A 25026-nucleotide genomic window follows, 5' to 3' on the forward strand; every position below is an offset into this window, starting at 1 on the left:
TGAGAAATATTTGTCCAACTAAAAATCTGCACAAACTGAACCAAATCCAGTCTGAACAACGGGCGGAGCTGCAGCCTTGTTATTTTACTCATTCCTGTTTTGTCCGCCTGCCTCTGCATGAACTGTATGGATTTTAACATGTGTTTAGGTACCGTGCTAAACTCACATGCAGGGTCAAGCAGCCAAAAACAGACGTGACTCCCACAGCGGCCGCACCTGCAGGTCAGAGCCCATCTCCCCCGCAGGGCTTCTTTCTTTGGAGCCTCTCCTCCCTGGATATTACATAACGAACTCCTCCACTGGACAAGAGAGAGGAGAGCAGTCAAAACACATGAGCCTCAAACCTATTTCCAGGGCAGGCATTTAACCGCAAGTGGTAAGTCAGTAAAAACAGAGCTAAACCTACATGGATGAATCAATATTACAGCCTCCCTGACTTAAAAACAGCTGTTTGAACTTCTTATAACACTGGTTCCAGTTTGTCAAATATAAATATTTGCTGGTTCTCCAGTTCTCTACAGCGTTAAACCGCATATCTTTGAGGATTTGACTGTTGTTCCGACAAAATATCAACATTGGGAAGTTGTGACTTGTGGTCATTTCTATTTTTTATTTTCATTTTCATTATTACGGACCAAAAGATTATAGAGCATTGAGTGTTGTAAATCGTTATTATAAGTGTTTAGATGTTCCTTGATCACATATCTATCTTGGTCGTGCATTTTTTCAACTTTTTCCTTTTTTATTCTGGCAAATTGCTCAAAACTACTGCAGCAACTAATGGATTATTTTCATTATCAATTCAACTGCCGATTATTTTCCAGATCGATCAGTTGTTTTATCTATAAACTGTCAGGAAATAACAAAACTTGTTCATCACAGTTTCCCAGGCTGAGGGTGATGTCTGGAAATGTCTTATTTCGTCCAACACGCAGACCAAAACCCTGAAGCTATTTAGTTTGCAAAGATATGAGTGAAGAGAAAACAGCAAATGCTGACATCGGAGAAGCTGCAACAATTTATTCAATTCAATCAAAATGAAATAGCTCATTAATTTCCTGTTGAATGACTAATCAATTAATCGTTTCAGGTTTTGTGAGAAACGCTGCTTGTTAAGTTATAGTCACAAAAATATCTTTATATTCCTCCAGGTAAGGTATCAAAAAGGTTTGGTTTCAGAATCAGGACTGAATTTCTCCCCAGTTCAATAATAATAATCAAACAAACCCAGTGACCATAGTGAAAGTGAAAATAAAGCAGATCTTAAACAGGCTCCAACTCTGTATCATCACTGTGTAAGAGTGTGTTTGTGCTCACAGACACACACATCCTTGTTTTACTCCATTCCTGGGGACCAGCCACTGACATAATGCATCACTAGCCCCTTACTTTAACCTTAACCATCACAACTGAATACTTGACCCCTGACCTGAACCTGATTCTCACCTCAACCCTAAAACCAAGTCTTGAGCCTCAAACAACCATTTAAGACCAGTTTTATGGGGTCCAGCATTTTGGTCCCAACAAGTGTAGTGGGCTCAGGGTTTTCAGACCCCATGAATGTAGTGAAACCAGCCTCACTCCAAACCACACACCCACACACCCACCCACACACACACACACACACACACACACACACTTGTACTTCTATCTTTAAGATCTTAAGGTGTCTCAAAAAGTGAGGACCGGCCAAAATGTCCTCACTTTCCCAAAATGTCCTCACTCTGTTAGTAAAATACTTTTTTTGGTCCTTACTATGTAGCAAGTACAAGTACACACACACACACACAAACACACACACATTATGTAAATGTTCTAGTCATGTTCTTTGGGAAATGTGCAGTGATTCGTCACCACTTGCTGCTTCAGGCCTGCACCTGCTCCCCGTTTCTTGTCTCCAGAGCTTTTCCCACAGACTCCGTCATTGCAGACAGTCTCATTAATATTGAACTTGCAGGCTCACGGCTGACGTAATCATCCTCCTCTAAACTCTCGCCAGCTCTCTAATGCCCCGCGGCAGTGATGTCATCTAATCTTACCCCTGCCCAGCGAACATGTAACTGTACATCTGGATTAAAACGCTCTGCAGGGTGACGCTGCACTTTCACATTCATCTCAAGCTGTGAAATGAATTTTTGGAGGACCTTCATTGTGTCTTGGCAGCATCGCCACAGCATGGCTACTTCCTGCTGGCTGGGAGTGTTTGGTGCATCCATCAATTTAGGCTGAAGAACTAGTCCACTCACTGTACTAAAACATGAACATTACTGGGAAAAATGTAAAAAATACAGAAAAAGTTAGTGTTATTGCTTTTATTATTGTAGCTGCAATGATTAGCCAGCACTACTTTCTGATATTTCATGCACTAATTGAAAAAAAAACCCAGCAGATTAATTGATAATGGAATACATCATTAGTTGCAACCCTGTTCTCAATTAATCTACCAATTATCTTTTAAAATAATCAAGTTATTGTTTGATCTATACATCGAAAACCCAGTTTTCAAAGAGCTTTCTTTGTCCAGGAGACAGTCCAATACTCAAAGAAAGTCAAGTAAAAATGAATTAGAACAAAATAAGCAGCAAATCCTCCATAATTAGTAATAAGTAAATTATGACACATTTGCATTTCTTCTTTTCAAAAGCTATAATCTGTCCAAAAACACCTCTTAAAATTTGAATCATTGTCACCACAGGCTGCTGAATTACAGTTAAATGGAGCGCTCACTTATCTCACACAGGCAGCAGGAGCTCTGTTCAGTGTGAGGTTCGGTCTCATAAACAGACTTCACTGTCTTCGGTGCTTTTTAAAATACATAAACTGGCTGTGCTGCGTTTGGCAGCGCTCAGAGCTGCAGCTTATGTGAGAGGACAAAGCAGCCTCGCCTCCAGACGCAGAGCGTATGAGGAGGACAGAGGCGGATGTGAGAAGTGAGGGGTGATGATAAAGGACAAGCGTCCCACGTACATACAGTATAAACTACAGACTGAATAGCAGCAGAACCAAGAGAACCAGCTGATCAGCTTCAGCCTGTGACTGAGGAAACTGTTCGAAAACAACAGCTGCTCAGGTGAGATGTGCTTCACCTGTATTAAATCACTGGGCTCAGTTTGGAAGGTGAGGTTCAGAGTTCACACCCGTTTACACACAAACTCTCAGTGTTACATTCATACTTACACATACACAAGCTAAACAATGTTTTAGTTAGTGTTAGTTTTTTAGGATTTCTAGTGACATTGCTAATAGTGATAGTTATTGTAAGGTTGAGAAGTTTTCTCTTTTAAGTATGAGGTTAAGCCAGCGAGGAAGACTGGAGACAGGTGAAGAACTGGCGGGAACAGCAAACTGGGAGACCACGCCCAGCTACACACACATACACACAAACAGACCCAAAGAACAGACTGGGGACAAACACAAGAGGAGAGAGAAACACAGGAGGACATGAGGAAAACACGAGGGCCTAATCCTAACAGTTATACTCTTGGATTGAAGTTGTTTATATGAATTTCTTTCTGCTTTCTGTATTTAAAATCTTCAAATGATTATTTTTATATTGCCAATAAAAATCCAGCTGCACCTGAGAAAGATGGTTTGTTGCCTGTAAAATAAAAGAACTGGGAACTGGTTTTTGTTCGTGTGTGTGTGTGTGTGTGTGTGTGTGTGTGTGTGTGTGTGTGTGTGTGTGTGTGTGTGTGTGTGTAGATTATTGTTAATCAGCACCTGCAAAGAGTTAATGGATGTGCATGTGTCACTTAATGATAATCAAAAAATCCAAGTATTCAACATTTAGGGCTGAAGTTACTGATTATTTTCATGACTTATCAATATATGGATACTAATAGATTAATTGTTTAGTTAGAAAATATTGATAATACTCGTTACTTGTTCTAAGAGCCCAAGGTGACGTTTTTCCAACCAACAGTCAAAACCCCAAAGATATTCAATTTACAAAGATATAAAACAAACAGGCAGCCAATTTCCAGATTCTGGAACCAGCACATTTTGGATATTTGTTCATGATAAATTATGTTAATAACTCATACATTATCAAAAGTGTCGATGTCTCCATGGGCTATACCTCATCCCTCTTACTGTCTCATACAGGATTCCTGTTTGTCTCAACACTCAATTATCAAATAAAGTCCAAATGCCCAAAAACTATTCTTAAAAGTGGACTGATTATTCAATTAATCAACTAATTTTTGGACAAAACCTGTATTTTTCATCCTGAAAAGCCTCTGAAGGACTGAATCATGACCGGACTGTTCATTTCTCTGTTTAATCCAAAAATAGTTAAATTAACTGCTGCTGGACACATCTGGGACACAGAACTGATGAAGCTTCTGAGATAATTATCGAAACGTCTTGAAAACTAACTGAGCTGAGAAATTATCTAATTTGACTTTATACTTCCAGATATTTGGGACCCAGAATTATTTTATCTAAAAAAAAAACACACAACTGTTACGTGTTTACAGAATCAGGTAGGCACCAGTTCTTTACTGTAATTTTGCACGTATATGAACATAGACTGAAATGACTATTCTTTTCCATTAGCGTAACAGTGTCCCCTACACAAAGAGGAAATAAAGTAATCCTGCACATTCTGTGAAAAGCCTTTATTTACTGATAAGTATGCAGAGTAGATGACAAATGCATAATTCATAATTTACTCTCAAGCCTCCCACATACACGCCTGCCCCAGTATCTCACCACATCCCTGTGATCCTCCCCAGTAGCCATTAGGTAAGACTATGAGAGGTGTTGTGTAACTTTTCCAGCATAAAGCATTAATGATAGACATTTAAACTCATCCTGCTCACTGGTCTGCAGCATTGCGCACACACACACACACACACACACACAAACACACACACACACACATGCATATACACACAAAGTTATAAATGCATGATTGCACGCACATACACACACATACATACCTTCATATGTACTTATACAATAAGCTGTCATCAATGAATTGGCAGATAATGACATTTTTAGTGGAGAGATTATAAATCAGGGTGACTTCACAGGAAATGGTGACAGTAATGATCTGAGTGTGATGTAATGTTTGTCATTAACGGTTTTTCTGACCTGATTAAAAAAAAAAAAAAAAAGTAGGGAACTTCTGAGAGTTACATGCAAGTGAGCGGGGATGAGTGGGCTATTTTTGTAGATTATATTTTCCATCCTGCTCTGTCCTTGGGGGGGGGGACTGGCCAGATGCCCTACTACAGTCCGAGCTAAGTGCAGTGTCCTCATTACTGACAGGAATGAAGCTGTCACAGTTTTAATAGCGCAGCAGCACAGTCAGCCTAAACTTTCCCTCCTCTCGTCCTTCAGGATGTTTAAGTGTTGCTGCAAAGTGGGTCAGTTTCTCTGCCATAAACTTCACCTCACTCGATTAGATTTGGCTTCATTTTACCCACATCCAGGTGCTGCATTCATCACATAAACTAACTGTGTTTTTTACAGACTCAGGTCTTTGTACCGTAAAGTTAAATGGTTGACAGAGTTGTTAAGTGATCAAAGGATAAGAGACTGCACTTATCTTGTCTGGCCTCTTTTAGTGTGTATCTCTCAAGTGGCTGTGAGGGTCTGTTTGTGTGTGAAGTGTTGATAACTGGAAGTGACGTGACGGGAAAACATAAAGCATCTCGTGTCTGCTGGTAAATACACCGTCTCCTTTCACCCTGTGAAATTACCAGCATGTGTATCTCTCATGGCTGCCAAGTGTTCAAGCACAGAGAACCACAGAACAGTGTGTCACCAAACCTCAGTATTTTAAAAAAGTTGTATAAATTTTCAATGTGGAACATTTCGGATTTTCTTAACTCACTTTTTTTCTGGTGCATTAACAGCACATTGCTTTCACAGTTCTCTTCATTTCCTATTACTGAAAGCTTTTTTGATTTTTAAGAAGACCTTGCTTCTAAACAAAGGTCAAAGTCTTCTAGCAGCAGGAAACAGACTTTGGGTGCACATGTACATAAAATCCTGATAAAAATTGGTTTAAATGGATTTGTTCCTTTTTAACAAGACTGCAGCTCTGAGCAGTGGTGCGTTTGAGCTTGCTAATATTTTCTTACTAGCAATAAATACAAAAGTACAGCTGAAGGAGATGGGATTTTTTTGGCTGGACCAACCATGGACCAGAGCTACATCCGCAAATGTCCTTGACTGAGTGAATGACAGAGCTGAGTGATTAAATTACTGTGTGCACAACCACATACGGTCCAATATCTCAACGAAAATCCAAATACACTAAACCTTACTAAAACCGTAAACAGCAGGGGGTTTTTTAGCTCGTATTATTAAGATTTGCTGTAATAGTTTGAACCCTGATGCTCATCATAAAAAGAAGAAATGTATAGATCTCAAGATTTCACAGGTTATTCTGCAGGTTCAGTTTTAAGCTTGAACCTTTGTTCACTTTCGTTAGCGTAACCTTTGTGTGCAGGTCTTTTTCACAGCAAAGACTTTGACTTGTGTTACCAATAATATTACCAATGGCTCTTTTCTATTCAAGTCATGGCTGCGTGACAGTGATCCAGCATGAACAATATCACGACCCTAAAACAGAAGCAGCTAAATGGAATTCAGCCATTATTAATGGTATTATTTACACCTCTGCTTTTCTGATGTCAAAATGTCTGTAGTGAAAAGTTTTAGACCGTTTGCATCCTTTGCCAAGTGTGACTCAACACTTCACATTTAGGATCACACGGTTCTTAAGACGACCGAAGTAGCCTGGTGTGTTTCTATTTATGTCAGCGAGTGATAAGCTCTTCCATGTCTGGAGAGCATCCCGTTAAATCCACCCTCACCTAGTGGGTGACCCTCAAACAGAGGCCGACCTCAGGTTCCTCTTTAACAAGCCTGAAATTGTTGAAAATGTAGCACTACAGAAAGACAGGCCTCGCATTAGAGCAGATTTTCATGGGAACCAGCCTTCCTTGACTTTTACAGAGACAGGGCTGAGCCAACACACACACACACACACACACACACACAACAGATCTTTCTCCAACAATCCTGCTGACCTGCTGCTAATCAGGTTAAAGATAGCAACAGGTGAGCTGGCGCTGATCGCAGAGTGACCCACTGTTCAGACGGAGTGATCTCAATCCCTCACCTCCTGCTCACAGGTTATTTGTCCTTCCCACCCACGGAGTTCACTTACTGGACTGGCTGAAAAACGCTCAAGCAGGAAAGTGGTGGACAAACACAGGTGCTGATCTGTGGCAGACGGCGGGGAAAGGAAGAGCTGATGAATTTCTGCTTTTAGAGACAGAGCTGAGTTTTACTGAAAGTAAAGTGGGGTTGGCTTTGGGTTGCAAACACAAACACTCCGCTAACTGGAAGCTTCTTTGTTGTTTGAAACTGAAGTAGAATTTAAAACAAGGTAATGGTACTTAGACTGCCTCTGTATATTTTATTTGGGTGTGTCCTCCATATCAGCATCTCAGTTGATCAACATTTTATTGTGTTCTACACCTAGTTTCACTGTCAATTGAATGTTTTGATTCTTTTTGGAGTAATTGATAAATCATTTAGTCAACAAAATATCCAATATTATTCATAGAGCCCAATATCACAAATCACAAATGTTCCTTGGGGGGGCTTCACCGTCTGTACACCATACAACACCCTCTGTCTCTAGCTCGAAGAAACCTCAGAACGAGCATCAGAGGAGATCTATCTTCCAGGACAGACAGATGTGCGACAGATGTTGTGAGAGAAAAGAGCAGCGTAGTCAAATTATAGTATGGACAAATAGGACGGCAAGATTATGGATTGTAAACATATAAAGAACATAGATCCATGAGGATGGAAAGCAACTTTCAGAGTGGTGAATTATGCTTCTAACCCAGGTCCCACATGTGAGCAAATCCTCACACTTACACAGTGCATCACAGTGAACGAGGGTGAACTTAACGTGAATCCAACAGCAACACAAATGTGATTTCACTGTTTTTGTATGTGGGAAAAGTCCATTAAACAAGCAAGAGAACAACTCATTGTTTTTCTGTCAACTAGAATCGTCAACAAGGACGCCAACGGTCATCAGTGACAAACCATCACATGTCTGAATCATCGTATCGGCCTGCGTCTTCATCACTCGGTGACGTTACACTTCCCCTGCTCACACTCTGCCCTAATTTAAATGACGTGCAAATCTGTTCAGACCAAACTGGTGTCGCAGATCACTCTTGTGCTCTGGCCTCATCATGAAACACTCAGGCCCTATTTGGAAAAAAAAAACACCCCTGCAGTCCTTTCTCAAGTTACATGATATCAATCTGTATTTATTTTCACTTTCCATGTGAACTATGTCATGCAGTGATGTTCAAGGTGATGAGCAGGCTGAAAAAATATGTTTGTTGGCGAAGTCGCTTCATTTCAACACAGGGCTGCAGATATAAGATGACTCAGTGAGTTTTTAAGAGGAAGCTTTTAAGCCCAGCTCTCTTCTGAAGTTCATTTGAATGAGAACATTTGCAGACTTTCTTTGACCTCTTGTGGTTTTGAGATTTAAATAATGCTTGTTAGCTGGTGATGGGAGCAGTTTCTGTTTGCTCTGAGGCTGGAGTTCAGCGGCAGGGCAGGAATCTGTGCTTCAGAGACTTTTGATTCAGGATGAATGAAGGCAGAAAGAACGAAATGTAAAATGTCTCACATCGTACATATGCATGTTGCCTCAGACAGAATCCTGAATATGCAGAAACCCTGTTTTCACACAGATATGTTTTCACACTCCCACCATCTGACTGTGAGGGTTACAAAAGACTTTACAAAGGATGAATGTGGCAAAGTAAAATTTGATATCCACAAGGATTTTATGTCAGCATCAGGAAAAAAAAGCTCTGGGGGTAAAACTCGCAGTTTTCTGTTTTGATATTTTCAAGTTGAAGATTTGTTTAAACAAACACCACTAATTTTCCACTTTCCAGTGTCTTGTGCTGACTGTTTTCTCCATGTTTTAGAAAAAAAGCCACATCCCATACCTGTAAAACCAGATAGAAATAACAGCTCTGTAACTCAGAGGATCTGATTACACTGGGAGCAGGAAGTGGGCAAGACCATTTGAGCGAGGCGAGACTGGCACAGATTTACCCTGATGTTACTGACAAATACTCCCAACTCCCATGTGCTCTCAAACACACTGGACCTGTCTTAAACTTGCAAGATTCTTCTTCTAGTGATTCTTGCCCACAAGTGCTTTTTAACCAGTCACCTGAAACTGAAGCCTTTGTTGTGGCACCTGAGAACGACAGTCGGACATCTACTCAGACCAGGGTTGTTATATTTGCATCCTTAATTGCTCCACCTGCATGAATTTCCCGGCAGTGAGCTCTTGTCATTCCAGAAATTTGAAGCAATTAAAATGGAAATTTGAAGATAGTCAGTGGGATGGTTGAAGGTGTATAAGGGTGAAAAAGTGTTAAGAGGTGACTCTTATTTCTCAGTACACACACTGTTTTGGATTTGACCTCAATAAAAAAAAAAGTATTCAAAATAAACAAAACAAAAAACTGAAGCTGATCACTGCTGCTCATCACTGCACATAAGCAGCTCATTTGCAAGTGTTCTGGGACTAGTCCAAGTCAATTTGCATGTGTTGTCGCACTGAACATGTCCTAAGTTATCTTGTTCTATTTTCCAGTGGAGCTTAAATGTGCTTCGGAGAAAAGAATCTGATAAGTGAACAGAATGTAAACGTATAAGGTTTACAGGTAGCTCCCTCCTCCCACCATCTTAACCTTTTGGATAAAAAAATGTCTTCATATTGAGACTTAATATTTATTATTCCTTTAATTTCTCATCGATACGTAGAGCTTGAGTTAATCTTAACAGGATACGTTAGTTAAATTCAAGTTAACCCCTCACCCTCACCTGGAAGGCTTTTCCAGGTTGTAAACTTAAGGAAGCTAATAGATTTGTCACATGGTGTCATATGTGTAAGTTCAGTACAATATAATTGTAGTTAACTATTGTCCAAAACTTATAATTCAATGCAGCCCTTCACTGTGGCTTTACTCATCAATGATGCTGCTCTTGCTCCTGTACGTCAACCCCCACAGACCTCACTCTTCATCACATAGCACTCATTGTATCTGATGGCCTACAGCCCCAGGCAGACGGCTAACAAAGCAATCGGAGCTGTCAATGTGACTAACCAGATCATTTCACCCCCAGAACCCCTGAGGGACGGTAAATGAAGGAGGCAGAGGAGGCTGATGAGCGGCGAACACGTCAATTGTGCGTTTGTGGCCAATTAAAAGCAGATTTAAAAACCCTCTGTCTGTTGTCTGTATTCCTCAGGTGGTTCCCGTGTCATGGAGACTGCTTCCCCACCCACCCTCCCACCCCCCTCCAGTGGGACTCCCACACTCACGGGAGCCGTAATCAGACACCTGCTTTTGTTTTGTTCGTGGCTCTCCAGGTAGATAAAAGAACAGATGAGGGTGGAGGTGGAGGTGGTGGTGTTGGTGGTGGGGGTGTACAGAGCAGGAGAAGCAGGTGCGTCACAGATCTTTGGTTTCGGCTGTTTGGTCTCAGTGCAGGCAGGGCGATAAGAGGAAGGAACAGCAGAGGAGGCAGAGGAAAGAGGGAAGTGCAGCGGGGAAAGTTATTTGCCTGTGAATCAAAGATTTTTCTGACCAGAGCTGCAGTGAAGGCGAAGGGAGAGGAAGAGGGAGGAATAATTACAGGAGGGCTACGTCTCTTTCATGCTCTCAATCACCTGAACGCTCTGCAGCAGACAAGGCGTTGATTCATCGGAGACTCTGTGACCGAATACAGTGAATATAATCATACACTCAGGAGGACATGAAGACCGGCAAGAAATCCTTCATAGGTAGGTGCTCCTTTAATTCACTGTCTGTGTTATGAGATGTGAGGGGATTAATGTGCAGCCTCTCAGGACAGCAGAGGAGGATGCACCTTTAGACGTGCAACTTTTCCTCTCAGTCATCTTAATACTGTCCTTCTGTGTCTATTCAATCATGTGACTCTTGTATGTTTATGACTGTTTATTAACTGTTCAGCCCCCTCTTCCTTTTTGCATTCCCTCTGCTTGCTTTGACGTCATTGCCTCTATTTAAATTGCTTTTGTCAACACAAGGAACTAAATGACTGGATTCAAAAGCACCATCCAGAAGTCCACAGTCTCTGCTTGCATTGTGTGGTTAATTTTGTAATGTGCAGGCCAGAGCCACTCACCTCCTCCCTGCAGTTCCCCTGATCCTCATCTCATTTGTCAGAGGAGAGGATAAAAGCTACTCCCAGGTCTTGACATTGTAACCAGGACTAAGAGAGTCACATGAAGCCTGAAAAACACTTTTAGTCCCAAGGATACAGAAGTAAAGGCAGAGCTAAGAATGACAAATTTGAAAAGCAAATGTGCCCTTTTCTAACAAAGCCTAAAGCTTAAAGGTATAGTAACACATTTTGGGAAATGCACTGCATTGTTTCCTTTCTTGCTGAGAGCTAGATGAGAACATCAACACTACACAAATATGAAGTTATAGCCAGCAGCTTTTGAGGTGCTGGTAGTCAGATTTTGTTATCTTTGACCAGTGCCAGGTTAGCTTTTATCCTCTGTTTCCAGTCTTCAGGCTAATCTAAGCTAACCACCTGCTGGCTGTGGCTTCAAATTTACCGCACAAACAGGCAAGTGGTGTCAATCCACTCAGCAAGTAAGTGTACTTCTCAGAAAGTTAAAGACTGCCAGCAAACCTGGATACCTACTCTGCAGCCTTGCAAAACCAACACATAAACTTAATTTCACTAATTGTGTTCTGGGGCATCGTGAGTGGACGTACATCAAAATCACTTTGCAGGTGATTGGATCAGACTTTAACCAACTCACAGATTATTAAAACTGCAGATGACTGAATAACTGCACCACTGACTGAGCTTTCATTGCCTGTTTTCAAAAGAAAAAACAAGAAATAAAAAACAAGAAATTCCCTCTAAATTATCTAGAGAGAAATCAGTTCCTGAATAAATAAATATGAACTGACGGTATACCATGTAGCCACACACACGCCTCATATCATAATATCTTATTTGTAGTAGTTGTAGTTGTTGACAAGGTTCTGGTGATATGAGGCCACGAGTTGGGAACCGGTTCAAATCCAGGAGACAATGCCACTCGCTGTTCATCATCTAAATCGCTTCCCACACTTAATTGGTTTGGTTTCCAGCTGCCACACTCGATTGATTCTCAGTGGATGTTTGCACGATGAAGATCTCACAGCGATAACTGACCTTATGAGGTTTACACTGGATATGCGAGACTATCAACACTCAGCCGACCACATACTGGATCGGATGAATGACTTCGTGTTGGCTTTGCTAGTGAGTTAGTGTTATTTAGGCCAGACTGTGTGCTTCCAGGGTAACAGTGACGTTCAATGAGCAGGCTCACAACATATGCCACAGCTTAGTTTTTCTGGATGTGCAGTAGCTTTTTGCTTTATACACAGTACGTGTACAATGTTGACCACTCGAGAAAAAAGGAAGTGCACTGTCTACTGATTCATAATGTTTGGCTGACATGGGACCTGCAGTTAGTGAATGAAAGTCTGGTGGTGTGAATGATGAAAAATGGTTTTTCTGTTTTCTTATCTGCTTCCTTTTTTACTGAACTTGAAGTTTCAGTATTGCACAGGAAACCTGCTGAGTCACATGCAGCACTGGAATAACTGAGCAAAGACCATGTCAGACTGGCACTAATACCAGGCTGCACACTGAAAACACCTTGGATATCATCGTGATGATAGTTACAGCAGTAATAGCTGTCACATTAGAGAATTAGAGGCTATGCAGTTGTAAATAGGCAGGCTCATCACTGCTTACTTGGCAGCAAATTAAAGTCAAATATTATGGAATAATCTGGCAGCAGGTTGTGTCTGAGTCAACACATTAGACAGAAAACATTTCTAGCCTCTTTTTTATCTGATGAAGCAGGCACATGAGCAGCCATCTAATTCCCGTGGAGAAAAAACAGAAAAAATAAAAAACACATCTCATCTTGTGACGGCGTAATTCTAACTCTGTATTCATGAGCCAAACTCTGCTCCCACTCGCTGGGGCCTGAGGCTGCACTGCGACGCTATCGGACTGGACCGCCACCTCCGGTCTGCCTCTCTGCGGTTCTTTGTATGAGCAATGCTAAGTGCCAACAGTGTGTGAGAGGACGGTGCAGGCGGAGAGCTCAAATGGAAAAGAGGAACTGCAGGGAGATGAGATTTTAGCAGAAATCTGCTCTCAAGCGAGAGCAGAGGCAGGTGACATTGGCTTGACTGTGTGGGTGTGAAACACACAAGGCCGCGATCACTCCTCATAGCCCACAGTGTAATTAGAGATCCTCCATCCTCATCAGCCAGCAGACTTCTTCCCAGCCTTACAGTTTGCCACCGAGGACCTGTTTGTGCGTATGACTCATTCATCCACCTTCTGCTGCCTCCTACCCACTGCACCGGAGGCAAGCAGCAAGTGGGGAGCAGTATAGTGTTCGATTAGCCCCATTTTGTGCCTCTAATATTTTACCATTACATCTGAGTCACAGAGTTGAGCATCTAATTCTCTGAAAAATAAATACCGAGACAATCTTTAAAAAACCCAGAAGGTAATTTAACCCTTAACTACTGTACTAAAGGTGCTGGTAACCCACAATTTAGCATTTATAAAAATATATAAATGCTTATTAAATGGTTTATAACACACTATAAAGTCATTGTTTGCAGATATAAGGTCATTTAGTGTTATAAACCATTCATGACTGTTCATACACTCTATAAGTGATATGTAGGGGGGTTAAAATAAAGTATTACCAAGACCAGTTGTGCCTCTTCCTCTTAATCCAAACAATGAGCGTGTGTGGAGCGGACCAACCTGGATTCCTTAGTTATTGTCCCTGGTGACTTTAACAAAGGTAACCTCAGCCACGAACTGCCCAAATACAGACAGTTTGTTAATTGCCCGACCAGAGAGGGGAACACTCTGGACCACTGTTACACCACAATCAGTGGTGCTTATCACGCCGTCCCCCGGGCTGCACTGGGCCACTCTGACCATGTCATGGTCCACCTGATTCCCACATACAGGCAGAAACTAAAACTGTGTAAACCTGTTGTTTACAAGAACCTCCAAGAACCTCCAACTGCACCAATCACCAAAACAAATTCCTTGTATGTGGAAACATACTTGGCAATAAAACTGATTCTGATTCTGATTCTGATGAGGGTAGGCAGAAATGACAGATCTCCTTGCTCCAAAATCAGATATATTGGTATATACTGATGGTCTATATGAATATTTTATATTTTCATACAAAAGGGCAGCATTTTGCTTGTGTTTTACAGAAACACCAAGGATATAATCATCATCAGTCACAACCTGAGAACCCGTCAATTTTCAACAATTAATTTGGCAGCATACAAAAACCTGCAGCATGAAACTTTACCAGCACCACAGTGCAGACACTTCCATCATTGTAACTTGCTTTCATCCATATCCATAACATTTACCAGCACTGCTAATGTTATATTTGCAACTTTTTAGCTAAAACGTCTACAGTCCTCTATGTCCTGGTGTCATTACAGACATGTCTGAGCTAATCATGACCCCTCAACTGGCCCATGGACTCAGCTCTTCTTTCAAAGCGAGAACTTTACCCCATACATTTCTAGGGCTTATGGGAACCTGTGCTGAAGGCCGATAAATAACATAAATATTGAATAAGCAACTATATTAGATCATTTTCTAACAAACTGACGTCCTTATCAAGACACTCTCTGTTCCATGAGGATCTGTTCCAAGGCTGGATTTTTAGTTATCTGCATTATTTCAAATGTCAGTGTGATTCTGAATGAGGAGCCCTGAAGTTCTGGTTCCGGTTCTTTAGGCATGAGCGACACAAACTGGGCCTAAGAGAGAGAGAGACTGTAATCATGTAGGTGGGTGGGTTTGGTGAGGATGGGGGTGTTGATCGATGGCACCCCGTGAGAGTTGGAAAGGCTTTTACTGGATCTGCTGGCAAGTGACTCACACGACTACTTGTCAGCGAGCGGAAGTGCTGCTCAGCATCAGTCACACGATAGGACAGAGCAATGGAAAGCAGGGCAGCTTTTGTGAGGGGGCTAAATAAAACCTGATTAATCTGGCATGTGACAGTGCGGGCACCAGAGAGACGTTTATAAAGAGACAGACAGAAACTGAGAGATGGCATCTTGAATGCATGTTCAGCTCATCTGTAGTGATCTATCAAACTTTCTACAGGACGGAGAATCTTTAATTCGTCACCATGAGAGCTGACATCATTAATCAATTAATCAATTGATCATTAATCAGTGACTAAGTAATTAATTGATTGATCATTTAATTACATTTTAAGGTACATTTACAGATGACATTTCCAGCTCCTCAAAGGTTCTTTTCCTTGTCTTAAATTGCAGTAAATTGAGTATCTATAGGTTCTGAACTGTTGGTTGAATAAAACAACATAAAAAGACGCCATCTTGTCGTCACAGAAATTGTGATGAGCATTTTTCCTGACATTTTATAGAGCAAATCTGCAGATTAAATGATAATTATAATCAAATCTTTAGTTGTAGCGCTGATCATCACAGGACAGATTTTATCGGGCTTAAGTGAATGTGAAATTCTTCTCACACTTCATGACCTATGCGTCACATTTTCGAAAGAGGAAATATCACTTCACCCAGCTGTTGATTTGCTTCGCAGCACTTGACTTTCTGTTCCATCACAACAGAAACAATGCAAATCAGAGACAGAAGAGGCAGAGGAAAAACACTGTTCAAGGGAATCGCCCCAGTCATGTTTATCTTTGCACATGTTACCAAAGATGACAACATGATACACTTGAATAATTCAGAGAAAGACAACATGACGTGAGGAAAAAGCCTCACACAAAGCCCGAGGGGTGTCGATGTCATGCAATTGGATCTGGTGTGTTTCTGTGTAAATGGAGCTGGAAGCTGAGCTCTGAGTGTTTGCTCAGGTAGCCTTCCAGGGCAGACATGATACGCCACAGGCTGGCTTTGCACCAGCTAGTTTCTGTTAAAGCCTACGCCACAGATGTGGCTCTTAAGTTCCTCTTTCACCAGTACAAGAACTACCGGTCCTGTGGAGTCTCACTTCCTATAAAGTATGCATGAATGTCACATGTCGAACAGGGGACAAAACCCAGGAGTTCCCCAACACATGAATGAATTTCTACAGCAGGTGTTTATTAGAACAGTCGTGGAAGAAGTACTCAGGTCCTTTACGTAAGAAAAAGTACAGCTGCAACCACGAGTCGATTAATTGATAAGCTGATCAACAGGAAATTAATCAACTGTTTTGCTAATCGAAAGATTGTTTTAGTCATTTTTTTCAGCAAAGTGCCAAACATTTGCTGGTTCCAGCTTCTCAGAGGTGTCACATATGATAATAAACTAACTGAACTGAAGGCAGTTTTTCACTGTTTTCTAACACTTTATAGACAAAATCATTGAAAGAGCTCTTTTTTGCTATTGCTACATAGCCAGCATTAGCATCAACAGCTGTTTGATTACCAGTCTGGGAGAAACGTTGCAACATTAAACTTTATTCCTTTACCCGCCAGGAGCTGTCTCCAGCGACAATGTTAACTCTTTATCACATCTTTTCTTCTGCTGAAGTTAGCACGCTAACCAGTTAGCCAAGGCCTGTCATGTCTCTTTCTGATAGCGACTCACTGCAGCCTCCAATCTGCCCTGAAGATGTAGCACTGCTCAGAGCATGTATTATAACCTGTTGTCCTCTAAATGCCAAGCTCCTGTCAAGCAACAATTACCACCACCCACGCTTGGCAAGAAACCACGTTTGGCAGGAGAGAAAACTTACAAACAAACAACCCCTTTAATTTAGAGGATAATTGGCAGAAATAACTAATCAAAAATAACTAATAATAAATAATAAAGTGCTGCTTTGAAAATGTTACTCAAGCAAAAGTATTAAAAGAAAAAGTTAGAAAATACAATACATTCCTGCTACAGAGGAGTGGCAGTAAAGTAAGGTACAACAAGATTAAGTACAAGATTTGCATAAATATCCTTACTTTCCATAACTGCAAGTAGCAGTTACAAGAAAAATGTTTTATCTTTCTCCTTGTAGTATAAAACACCATTAAACAGTTCTGAACACTCAGTGAAAAGCCATAAGTGCTTGATGAGTGACCAACCAATACTTAAATAAACAAAAGCCAAATAACTGCCGCTGAAAAATCACTAACACTCACTGGAAAATTTGCTGTGCAGCTCACTCTCCTCCTCAGGCAGTATAGCTATCTGCAATATGCCAGTTATGTAACTTACAGGGTTAGTGGATCACATCTCTGACAGCTGGACTGATAACTCCCTAAGCTTAGATGAGCATGATGTCATGTGCAATTTCTCCAAATTTATGTAATTCTGCCGTGTCCAGTCACCTTCATAATCATGACCTTATCAGCCACGGAAATCCAGTAATTATTTAGAATGCAAAGCACATGGTGATTTCTGGAAACTCCATGGATTTGTGTAGGGAATTGTGCATATGCATTATTCTTCTTTTTTTTCCATGTATTTCATAACCGTTACTGGGGTCAGAGATTGCAGCTGTTGCAGGGGAAGCTGAAATGCACCAGTGGTGACATACATTTCTCCACACCCTTTCAAAATAAAACGACTGCAGGAGAGACTGGGAGCGGCTGCATGCTATCATGCAGTCACGATGTTGAATAAAAAGGTATCAGCTCTGCTCTGCAGTTCTTCGTACTCTTCCATAAAAACTGACTTCAATCTCTTTGTATGCGCCGTGATTACAATCAGATGGAGTTTTCCATTCACAGAGGATGAGGATGAGGAGGAGGAGGAGGGGAGGGAGGTGGGAGAGTGTGAAGGACCCCTCACACTCCCCTCCTCCTCCTCCTCCTCCTCCTCTGCTGTGCGCTCTCTCCGTCATCCCTCGCCTCCTGCAGGCAGTGTATATGGCTGCGGCGGAATCCCGTGACGTCACGCCTCCCAAGTGGTTGCCGTGGTTACAGCGGGTGACGACAAAGGGGGGGGGGGTGTGGCCTCCCTCCCCGTACCACGTGTTCCGTATAAATAACCGGGCTGGCTCCGGGGACAGCGGCACTGCGGAGCGGAGCGCGGTGGCTTGAGCTCTGCGCGATTTACCGGGACACGACGCGTTGAAGTCGGCGATAACTGACGGTTAGAAGAAAAACCACAGAGGAGCTGCTACTGTTTTGTTTTGGGTTTTTTTTCCGCTTTGTGTTTACATTGGATATTAATTTATCGCTCAACATGGCTGTGACTGAAGCTGGATGCGACCTAACTTACTGCAAAATGAGGGGGATTGTAGCCCTTCTCGCCGGTGAGCGACAATAATAACAGTTATTGAGATAGACAGTCATCGCTAAAGCTGTGTATTTATCAGTTAAACTAACTAAATGTAGGCTATTTATTGATATGCTTTGATTAATAATTTATCCTAATTGCAGAGTGTTTTTTCTACTTACATCAATATTTTGTAAAATAATAATAATAATAATAATAATAATACAGACACATAAATCGCAATGAATGAGAGCATTGAACCGCTTTGTCACTGAACAGAAATCTGCCTGAAATTCACTAAACCGGCTATTTGCTTCCTAATAAGAATCTAGAATGGAAAATGCTTGATTGGCCACCACTGTTGGTATCTGAATGAGTGACCCAAGTGGTTGCATAACCTATAAGCCCGCAGCATTAGAGGTCTATGCACAAATCTACCCTATAACAGGATATCTGGAACTCACAAACAGCGGATTACAGCTCCAACACAGATCTTTTCTTCTCTAATTGGAGACAAGTCCTTGTATCATGCGTGTTGAATGATGCTGCTTGTGTGATGCTCTCTCAGACACTAATGTAACCCCCCCCCCCCAACCTCCTCTGTCTTGCTCCGTTTGCAGCTTTCATCAAGGAGAGAAAAATGGGGCTGAATGACTTCATCCAGAAGCTGGTGTCTACCCCACATATCTGCCAACAGTAAGTATTTCCACCAGAGAGGATATTCTTTTACACGAAAATGGTAGATTTGGATGGAAAATTGGATTTAAAATGAGGCACAAGGAGCATCTTGGGCCATTGGGTACTTCCTGGCTCTCTGCACTCTAGTATTTTGGATCATTGGCCCATTCATGGTCAGTGTGCATTGTGCCAATCCCCTCAGCCACCTGAGTTTGGCAGGACATTCTGTGAAAACTATAATCTGGGTCCAAGAAGCCAGGGTAAGAATAGTCCTTTCATGATGAGCCTGTTAACAATCTCTCCACTGCATAATCACCTTTCCAGCAAATCCCCTCTGTCCCCTAGACGAGGATAAACCAGTAATTGAATTATTACATGATACATGGCTTGGCCCATCACACTGTCCTGAACTCCCAGGCCTGCCCTCCAGATCAGGGTCTGGTGCTGGAAAAATACCAGACCACTGCATATGTCCCCTCCAGATGCTCCTGGAGGACGTGGTGTCTGAGCCGAGTCCTGCAGAGCTGTCTGAACCTTCTTGTTGTGGGTCAGCAGCTTAAGCTTTGTCCCAGACAGGTGGTTACACACCAGTGAGCCTCTCCTAAACTTGACCTGTCTGGAGGTTTCAGATGGTCATTCACAAACCCGTGGGGGAGCGTTCATTCAGCTTTTCAGTCTCACAAACTGCTTTAGATCCTTTTAACAAAACTCAAATGCAATCATCAGTCCTGAATCATGAAACCGTAAACATTTACAGGGAAAGGATAAATAGCTGATAATAAAACCCAACTTAAAACTATGCCCTGTGTTCTTTTTCAGTGTCGAAGTTAACACTCTCCTGAAGATTGATGAGAATCAAAATGAGGAGGTTGACAATAATCAACTTCCTGAAAATCTGGTAAGCAGAAAGTGTTCGCTGACTGACTGACTGTATTTCTTTCCTAAATATAGCAATGTATTTATAATTTCCCCCATTTCATATCTTTCAGATGTGCCTAAATTCACGAAGTTCACTGGCTGAGGACACTCAGTAAGTTGCCTTATAAAATGTCCACATTTTAAATGCTGACAACCACATTTTTGTTAAGAAATATTCAGAAAAAAATCTTAATTTTCTCTCTTTTTCTCCACATCAGGATCAAACCCTGTGATTTTGACTACCTCAAAATCATTGGTAAAGGCAGCTTTGGAAAGGTGAGTCTGTCTCTCAGTCTAACTTTAGTCTATGCATCTACCCACTCTTATCTGCACATATCTTACCAGCGGTGTTAACACCATCACTGATGCAAATGTTTGTTCTGTGACAGGTTTTACTGGCTCGACACAAAGAGTCAACCAAATACTATGCTGTCAAAGTGCTGCAGAAGAAAATCATCCTGAAGAAGAAAGAGGTAAGACCCTAAGATATGTTTTCATAGCATCTTTAACTCATTTAAACCAACTTCCTTTCCTTGTATAAAGTCAAATGCCACCATGATGAATATAGAGTATAATACATCTTCCAACCCCCTCCCCTTCCCAGCAAAAGCATATCATGGCTGAGCGCAGTGTGCTGATGAAGAACATCAAGCACCCCTTCCTGGTTGGGCTGCACTACTCCTTCCAGACGACTGACAAACTGTACTTTGTGCTGGACTACGTTAATGGTGGAGAGGTAAGCCAGTTTCACAACATCAACAAATCCACAAAACTGAACCAGGTCAGAATCAAATTCTGTTTCAAGTAGATGCTGACAGAAGTTGTCTGTTTTTTGTTTTTTTCTCCAGCTGTTCTACCATCTCCAGAGAGAGAGGATCTTCCTGGAGCCCAGAGCCAGGTTTTACGCTGCTGAAATTGCAAGTGCGCTTGGGTACCTCCACTCCCTGCATATCGTGTACAGGTAATGAACAATCCTACAGTGCCCCCTAGTGGACAACTGCAGTCATAATCAGGAATAACATTTTAGCTTTGATGCATTTTGAATAATCCTTTCTTCTTATGCTTTACAGGGACCTGAAGCCTGAGAACATCCTGTTAGACTCACAGGGCCATATTGTCCTGACAGACTTTGGTCTCTGCAAAGAAGGTCTTGAGGCCAATGGTACCACAACAACCTTCTGTGGGACGCCTGAGGTACAAAACAAATCAACAAACTGTCACATATCCTCCTCATCGACACAGAAACACCTTTGAGAACAAATTATAAATATTGGAGTTGCACTGACTTTTTCTTGTTGCTCTGCTCACAGTATTTGGCCCCTGAGGTTCTCAAGAAGCAGGCGTACGACCGTACTGTCGACTGGTGGTGCCTGGGGTCTGTGCTCTATGAGATGCTCTATGGACTTGTGAGTGAAATCTGTGACTTTATGCCTGTAAATGGAACTCCCCTGTTTGTTTTTATACCAAATAAACTTAATTTGCTGTCGTCACTTTTGCTTCACAGCCCCCATTCTACAGTCGCAACACAGCTGAGATGTACAACAACATCCTGCAGAAGGATCCGGTCCTCAAGCCCAATGTGTCAAACGCGGGCAGGGAACTGCTGGAGGGGCTCCTGCAGAAGGACCGCACCAAGAGGCTGGGAGTAAAGGATGATTTTGTAAGTTTGACCAGCTGACTCTTGAGTACATGTAACACAGAGAACTGTGAGAGATCCATGAAGCTTGTTTGCTATCAGTCTGCTCATCTAGAACTTCTCTTTCCCTCCAGCTTGAACTCAAGTACCATTCCTTCTTTTCTCCAATCAACTGGGATGACCTGATGGCCAAGAAGATCACACCTCCATTTGTCCCCTCAGTGGTACGTTCAAACTACGATTCTAAATAATAATAACTCTTATTATCACTTAAACATTTTGTTTTGTCACCCTACACCAGTGAACCAGTGATTTATTACCATGTATGCTTAAAAATGCCTGAAACTAAACAATCAATTGTCAAAATTGTTGCTGGCTAATGCTCTATTAATCAACTAATTTGACTAATTGTTTCAGCCTCACAATCACATATAACACTGAACAGCAGCAAATCTACACATTTAAGAAGCTGGAAGCAGACAATGTTTGGCATTTTTTACATGAAAACTGACTTAAGTGATGAATCAGTTACAGTAATATTACAATAATCATCTTTTAGTGTCTTGTCTAATCTTCCCACCTGCTTGGTTTCACAGAGTGGTCCCACAGACCTAAGACACTTCGACCCTGAGTTCACCCACCTGCCTGTGTCCTCCTCTCTGTGCACTGACACCCTGACTGTGACCAGCAGCGTCAAGGAAGCAGCCGGAGCCTTCCCAGGCTTCTCTTATGGGCCTCCAGCAGACCACTCCTTCATGTGAACACCATCATCTCTGCCCCGGGAATGAACAAGAAACAGGACAAAAGCTCTGGATCGAGTCTTATTTTGGCAGAGGGACCACACCAGAGCAGCCTGTGTGAGGAGACATTACAACAAAGGTCTGATAAGAGGATCTAACGGACAAATGTACATGAATAATGAGGGGCAGATCTCGAGGGATCTTGTGTATGACTAGTGTACAGATGGGGACTCTCATGTTACAACACCACTGGCCCTACTCTTCTGCCTCAACCACCCAAAACTAATACATGTGTGTGCCAAGTATGGATGCACTCTGGGGTCATAAAACATCACCCTCTTGATGGCTCTGGACCTCACAGCTACTGGTGAAGTGACATGAAGAGAAGTGCCTGAGGTTCGAAAGGCAGTTTGGACGGAAGCAGGAGTGCTGGCTAAGAAGAGCCAGCTTTATCAAAAACCACACGACCATTTCATTTGTTTGGACTTTTGACCAGGGCGACAGCCGTAAAGGGTGATGCCTTCATTACATGTCTACATATGTTAAAGCTGTCTTTAATTTCACAATACATTGTTGTTTTTATGTGAATGCTCAATTGCACTTGAGGAAACAAGGGTCAAGAAAAGTAAAACATTTTGCTGTAAGCATCAGCATCTTTGGATTAGACAGTTGCATATCTTTCCACTTTTTATTTCATATCTTCACTTCGGACAAAGAAAAAATGGCATTTCAATATTGTACACTACTAGTGATACTTGGACCAAACAGTTAACTAGAATATGCTTTAACCACACTTTTTTTTGACCGGTTTGTCCTCATTAACTGAAGATCAAAGTTTTACTGTACTGTGTAGAAAAAAAGTTACATATATTTTATTGCAAAACCAAAAGGTTTTCCATGTTTTAATAACCACAAACATTAACTGTTTACTTTTAATAAAGTTCTGCATATATTATAAATGAGTTCTAAATGTTTCCTAGTATATATATATATATATATATGAATAGATTAAATGAAAATTGTATTTCCTGTATGGCAATATATTTTATTTTGGATTTTTCCAACTCCTTTTCATCTACAACTAGTGACTGTGTATATCTATATCTGCTGTTTGCAAACTTTATGACAGACCTCTCTCATTGATCCAGAGAGTGATACAGAGTTCAACCAGCAATAACAGGCCCACATCAGTGATAGCACATGCTGTATATCAATCTTCTTTTAAGTTAAAGTGATTGCTGTTTTATTGCAAACACTCCAGACAAACTGACAAAAATAGAATCTATGATTACAAATGTTTTTGTATTTATGCATCATGTAGAGAAGAACTGTGAATGTCTTGTGCCTGTCCAAGGCGGCCTGATCCATGTATACTGTATGTACATATCTCTTTTCCCTAAACCTCCTGGTCCCTTTTCTAGAAAATAATCTGTATAAAAAAAGTGCTTCAATGACTTAACAAAGAGCCACTGGGTGGAGCAGGCGCTGGCTTTCCAGTAACAGTGTTTAGCCACCGGCCTCCTACAAAATATGGTTCTGGAAAGTGCAATAAAATCTTGTTAACTCAAAAAGAATAATTATCATTTTATCTCTTTAAACAGAAGTGTAAGTTGTAATTTATGCTCTGATGTTCATTTAATTATTAAGAGGATCTTCATTCAAACAGAGCTTTACCATGACTATGTTTTGCCCCATTGAGTCTAAATATTTTAGGCTTTTGCATACAGAAAATGCACTTTCAAGCCTGCTAAAGATAATAATAAAAAAAAAAGGCAACACACAGTTCTAGATATTTTCTTCCATATTTGGAAGTGTTACTTTTCTGTTTTGTATTTTTAATGTATATTTATTTTCATGCAACTGCTACTGTATAAAGAAATTAATTTAATGATCAGCTGAAATATTGAACTGTAATCTGTGTCAGAAATGGCAAATAAAATCTCTAAATTCAAGGGAAGTGTACTTTTTTGGTTGCAATTGTGGATGTTACCTTTAAAGTTAAATATTAATTATTGTTCTGAACACACTGTCAATTAATCAATTAATTGTTGGGTTACAAAATGTTGGAAAATACAGAAAAATAATTACTAAAACCCAAGATGATATCTTCATGTGTCTCGTTTTATCAGACCAACAGTCCAAACCCCAGTGTTATTAGGTTTATTATCATATAAGGCAAAGAAAAGAGCCAAACCTCACAACTGAGAAGCTGCAATAACTAAAATGATTAATAATAAAATAGTTTAGATCTGAAACAATTGTTTTTTAAAATTTTTTTGATTTCACTATTGCCAGCTTCTCAAATGTAGAAAGTTTATTTTTAGCTTTCTATGACATTAAACCAACAAAACTGTGTTCCAGACTGCAGGATGGACAAAACACAATAGATATATCCATTATACATCCATCCATACACCCAAATTGATGTATTAATTGATTGATTGATTTACATCCTTATATATTTTTTTTCATACCATTTACTAACATTTAATGGGCCGAACGATTACTACAGAAAATAACAGAGAAATGAAATTAGCATGAAGATGATGGTAGTTGCAGCCCTAAATTAGTGCATTCATTTTCTGTTGACCAAGGAACTAATTATTCAGCTCAACGTCAACCGAAACGTTATTTTAAAAGTATTTTTCACAGTTTAAAAGAGAAGAAACGTTGTTAT

General features: G+C 41.0%; 2 protein-coding genes across 12 annotated transcripts in view; one reads left to right on the forward strand and one right to left on the reverse strand.

The window, feature by feature from the left end:
• rbm43 (RNA binding motif protein 43) overlaps positions 1 to 22392 on the reverse strand; it is a 63621-nt gene extending 41229 nt beyond the window's left edge. For 7 of the 11 annotated variants that reach the window (XM_071499828.1, XM_071499829.1, XM_071499822.1 and 4 more), the window contains exons 1-2: positions 22251 to 22392; positions 167 to 299 (exon numbers count right to left, since the gene is read on the reverse strand). The gene's annotated coding sequence lies outside the window, so the exon portion shown is untranslated. The remainder of the gene's footprint in view (positions 1 to 166; positions 300 to 22250) is intronic. The other 4 variants (XM_071499830.1, XM_071499831.1, XM_071499832.1 and 1 more) reach the window with 3 other exon arrangements.
• On the forward strand, positions 17917 to 24301 carry LOC139633833 (serine/threonine-protein kinase Sgk1). Its single transcript, XM_071499820.1, has 13 exons — positions 17917 to 18414; positions 18998 to 19073; positions 19875 to 19953; positions 20045 to 20085; positions 20192 to 20249; positions 20363 to 20446; positions 20578 to 20709; positions 20822 to 20934; positions 21044 to 21167; positions 21284 to 21379; positions 21478 to 21633; positions 21744 to 21833; positions 22206 to 24301. Exons 1-13 carry the CDS (start codon positions 18345 to 18347, stop codon positions 22368 to 22370), a joined length of 1284 nt encoding a protein of 427 aa, XP_071355921.1. The 5' UTR covers positions 17917 to 18344; the 3' UTR covers positions 22371 to 24301.
• The last annotated feature ends 725 nt before the right edge of the window (positions 24302 to 25026 follow it).

This window comes from Trachinotus anak, unplaced genomic scaffold (assembly GCF_046630095.1).
Source record: "Trachinotus anak isolate AG129_WGS33_773 ecotype Australia unplaced genomic scaffold, CSIRO_AGI_Tana_v1 ptg000016l, whole genome shotgun sequence".
Taxonomy (NCBI): domain Eukaryota; kingdom Metazoa; phylum Chordata; class Actinopteri; order Carangiformes; family Carangidae; genus Trachinotus; species Trachinotus anak.

Bases quoted from the DNA above. Each gene is read 5' to 3' on its own strand.
- LOC139633833 (XM_071499820.1), top strand. From the start codon at position 18,345: ATGGCTGTGACTGAAGCTGGATGCGACCTAACTTACTGCAAAATGAGG. The intron at 21,380-21,477 runs GTGAGTGAAATC...TTTGCTTCACAG, and splicing joins ATGAGATGCTCTATGGACTT to CCCCCATTCTACAGTCGCAA. The intron at 21,834-22,205 runs GTACGTTCAAAC...TTGGTTTCACAG, and splicing joins CTCCATTTGTCCCCTCAGTG to AGTGGTCCCACAGACCTAAG.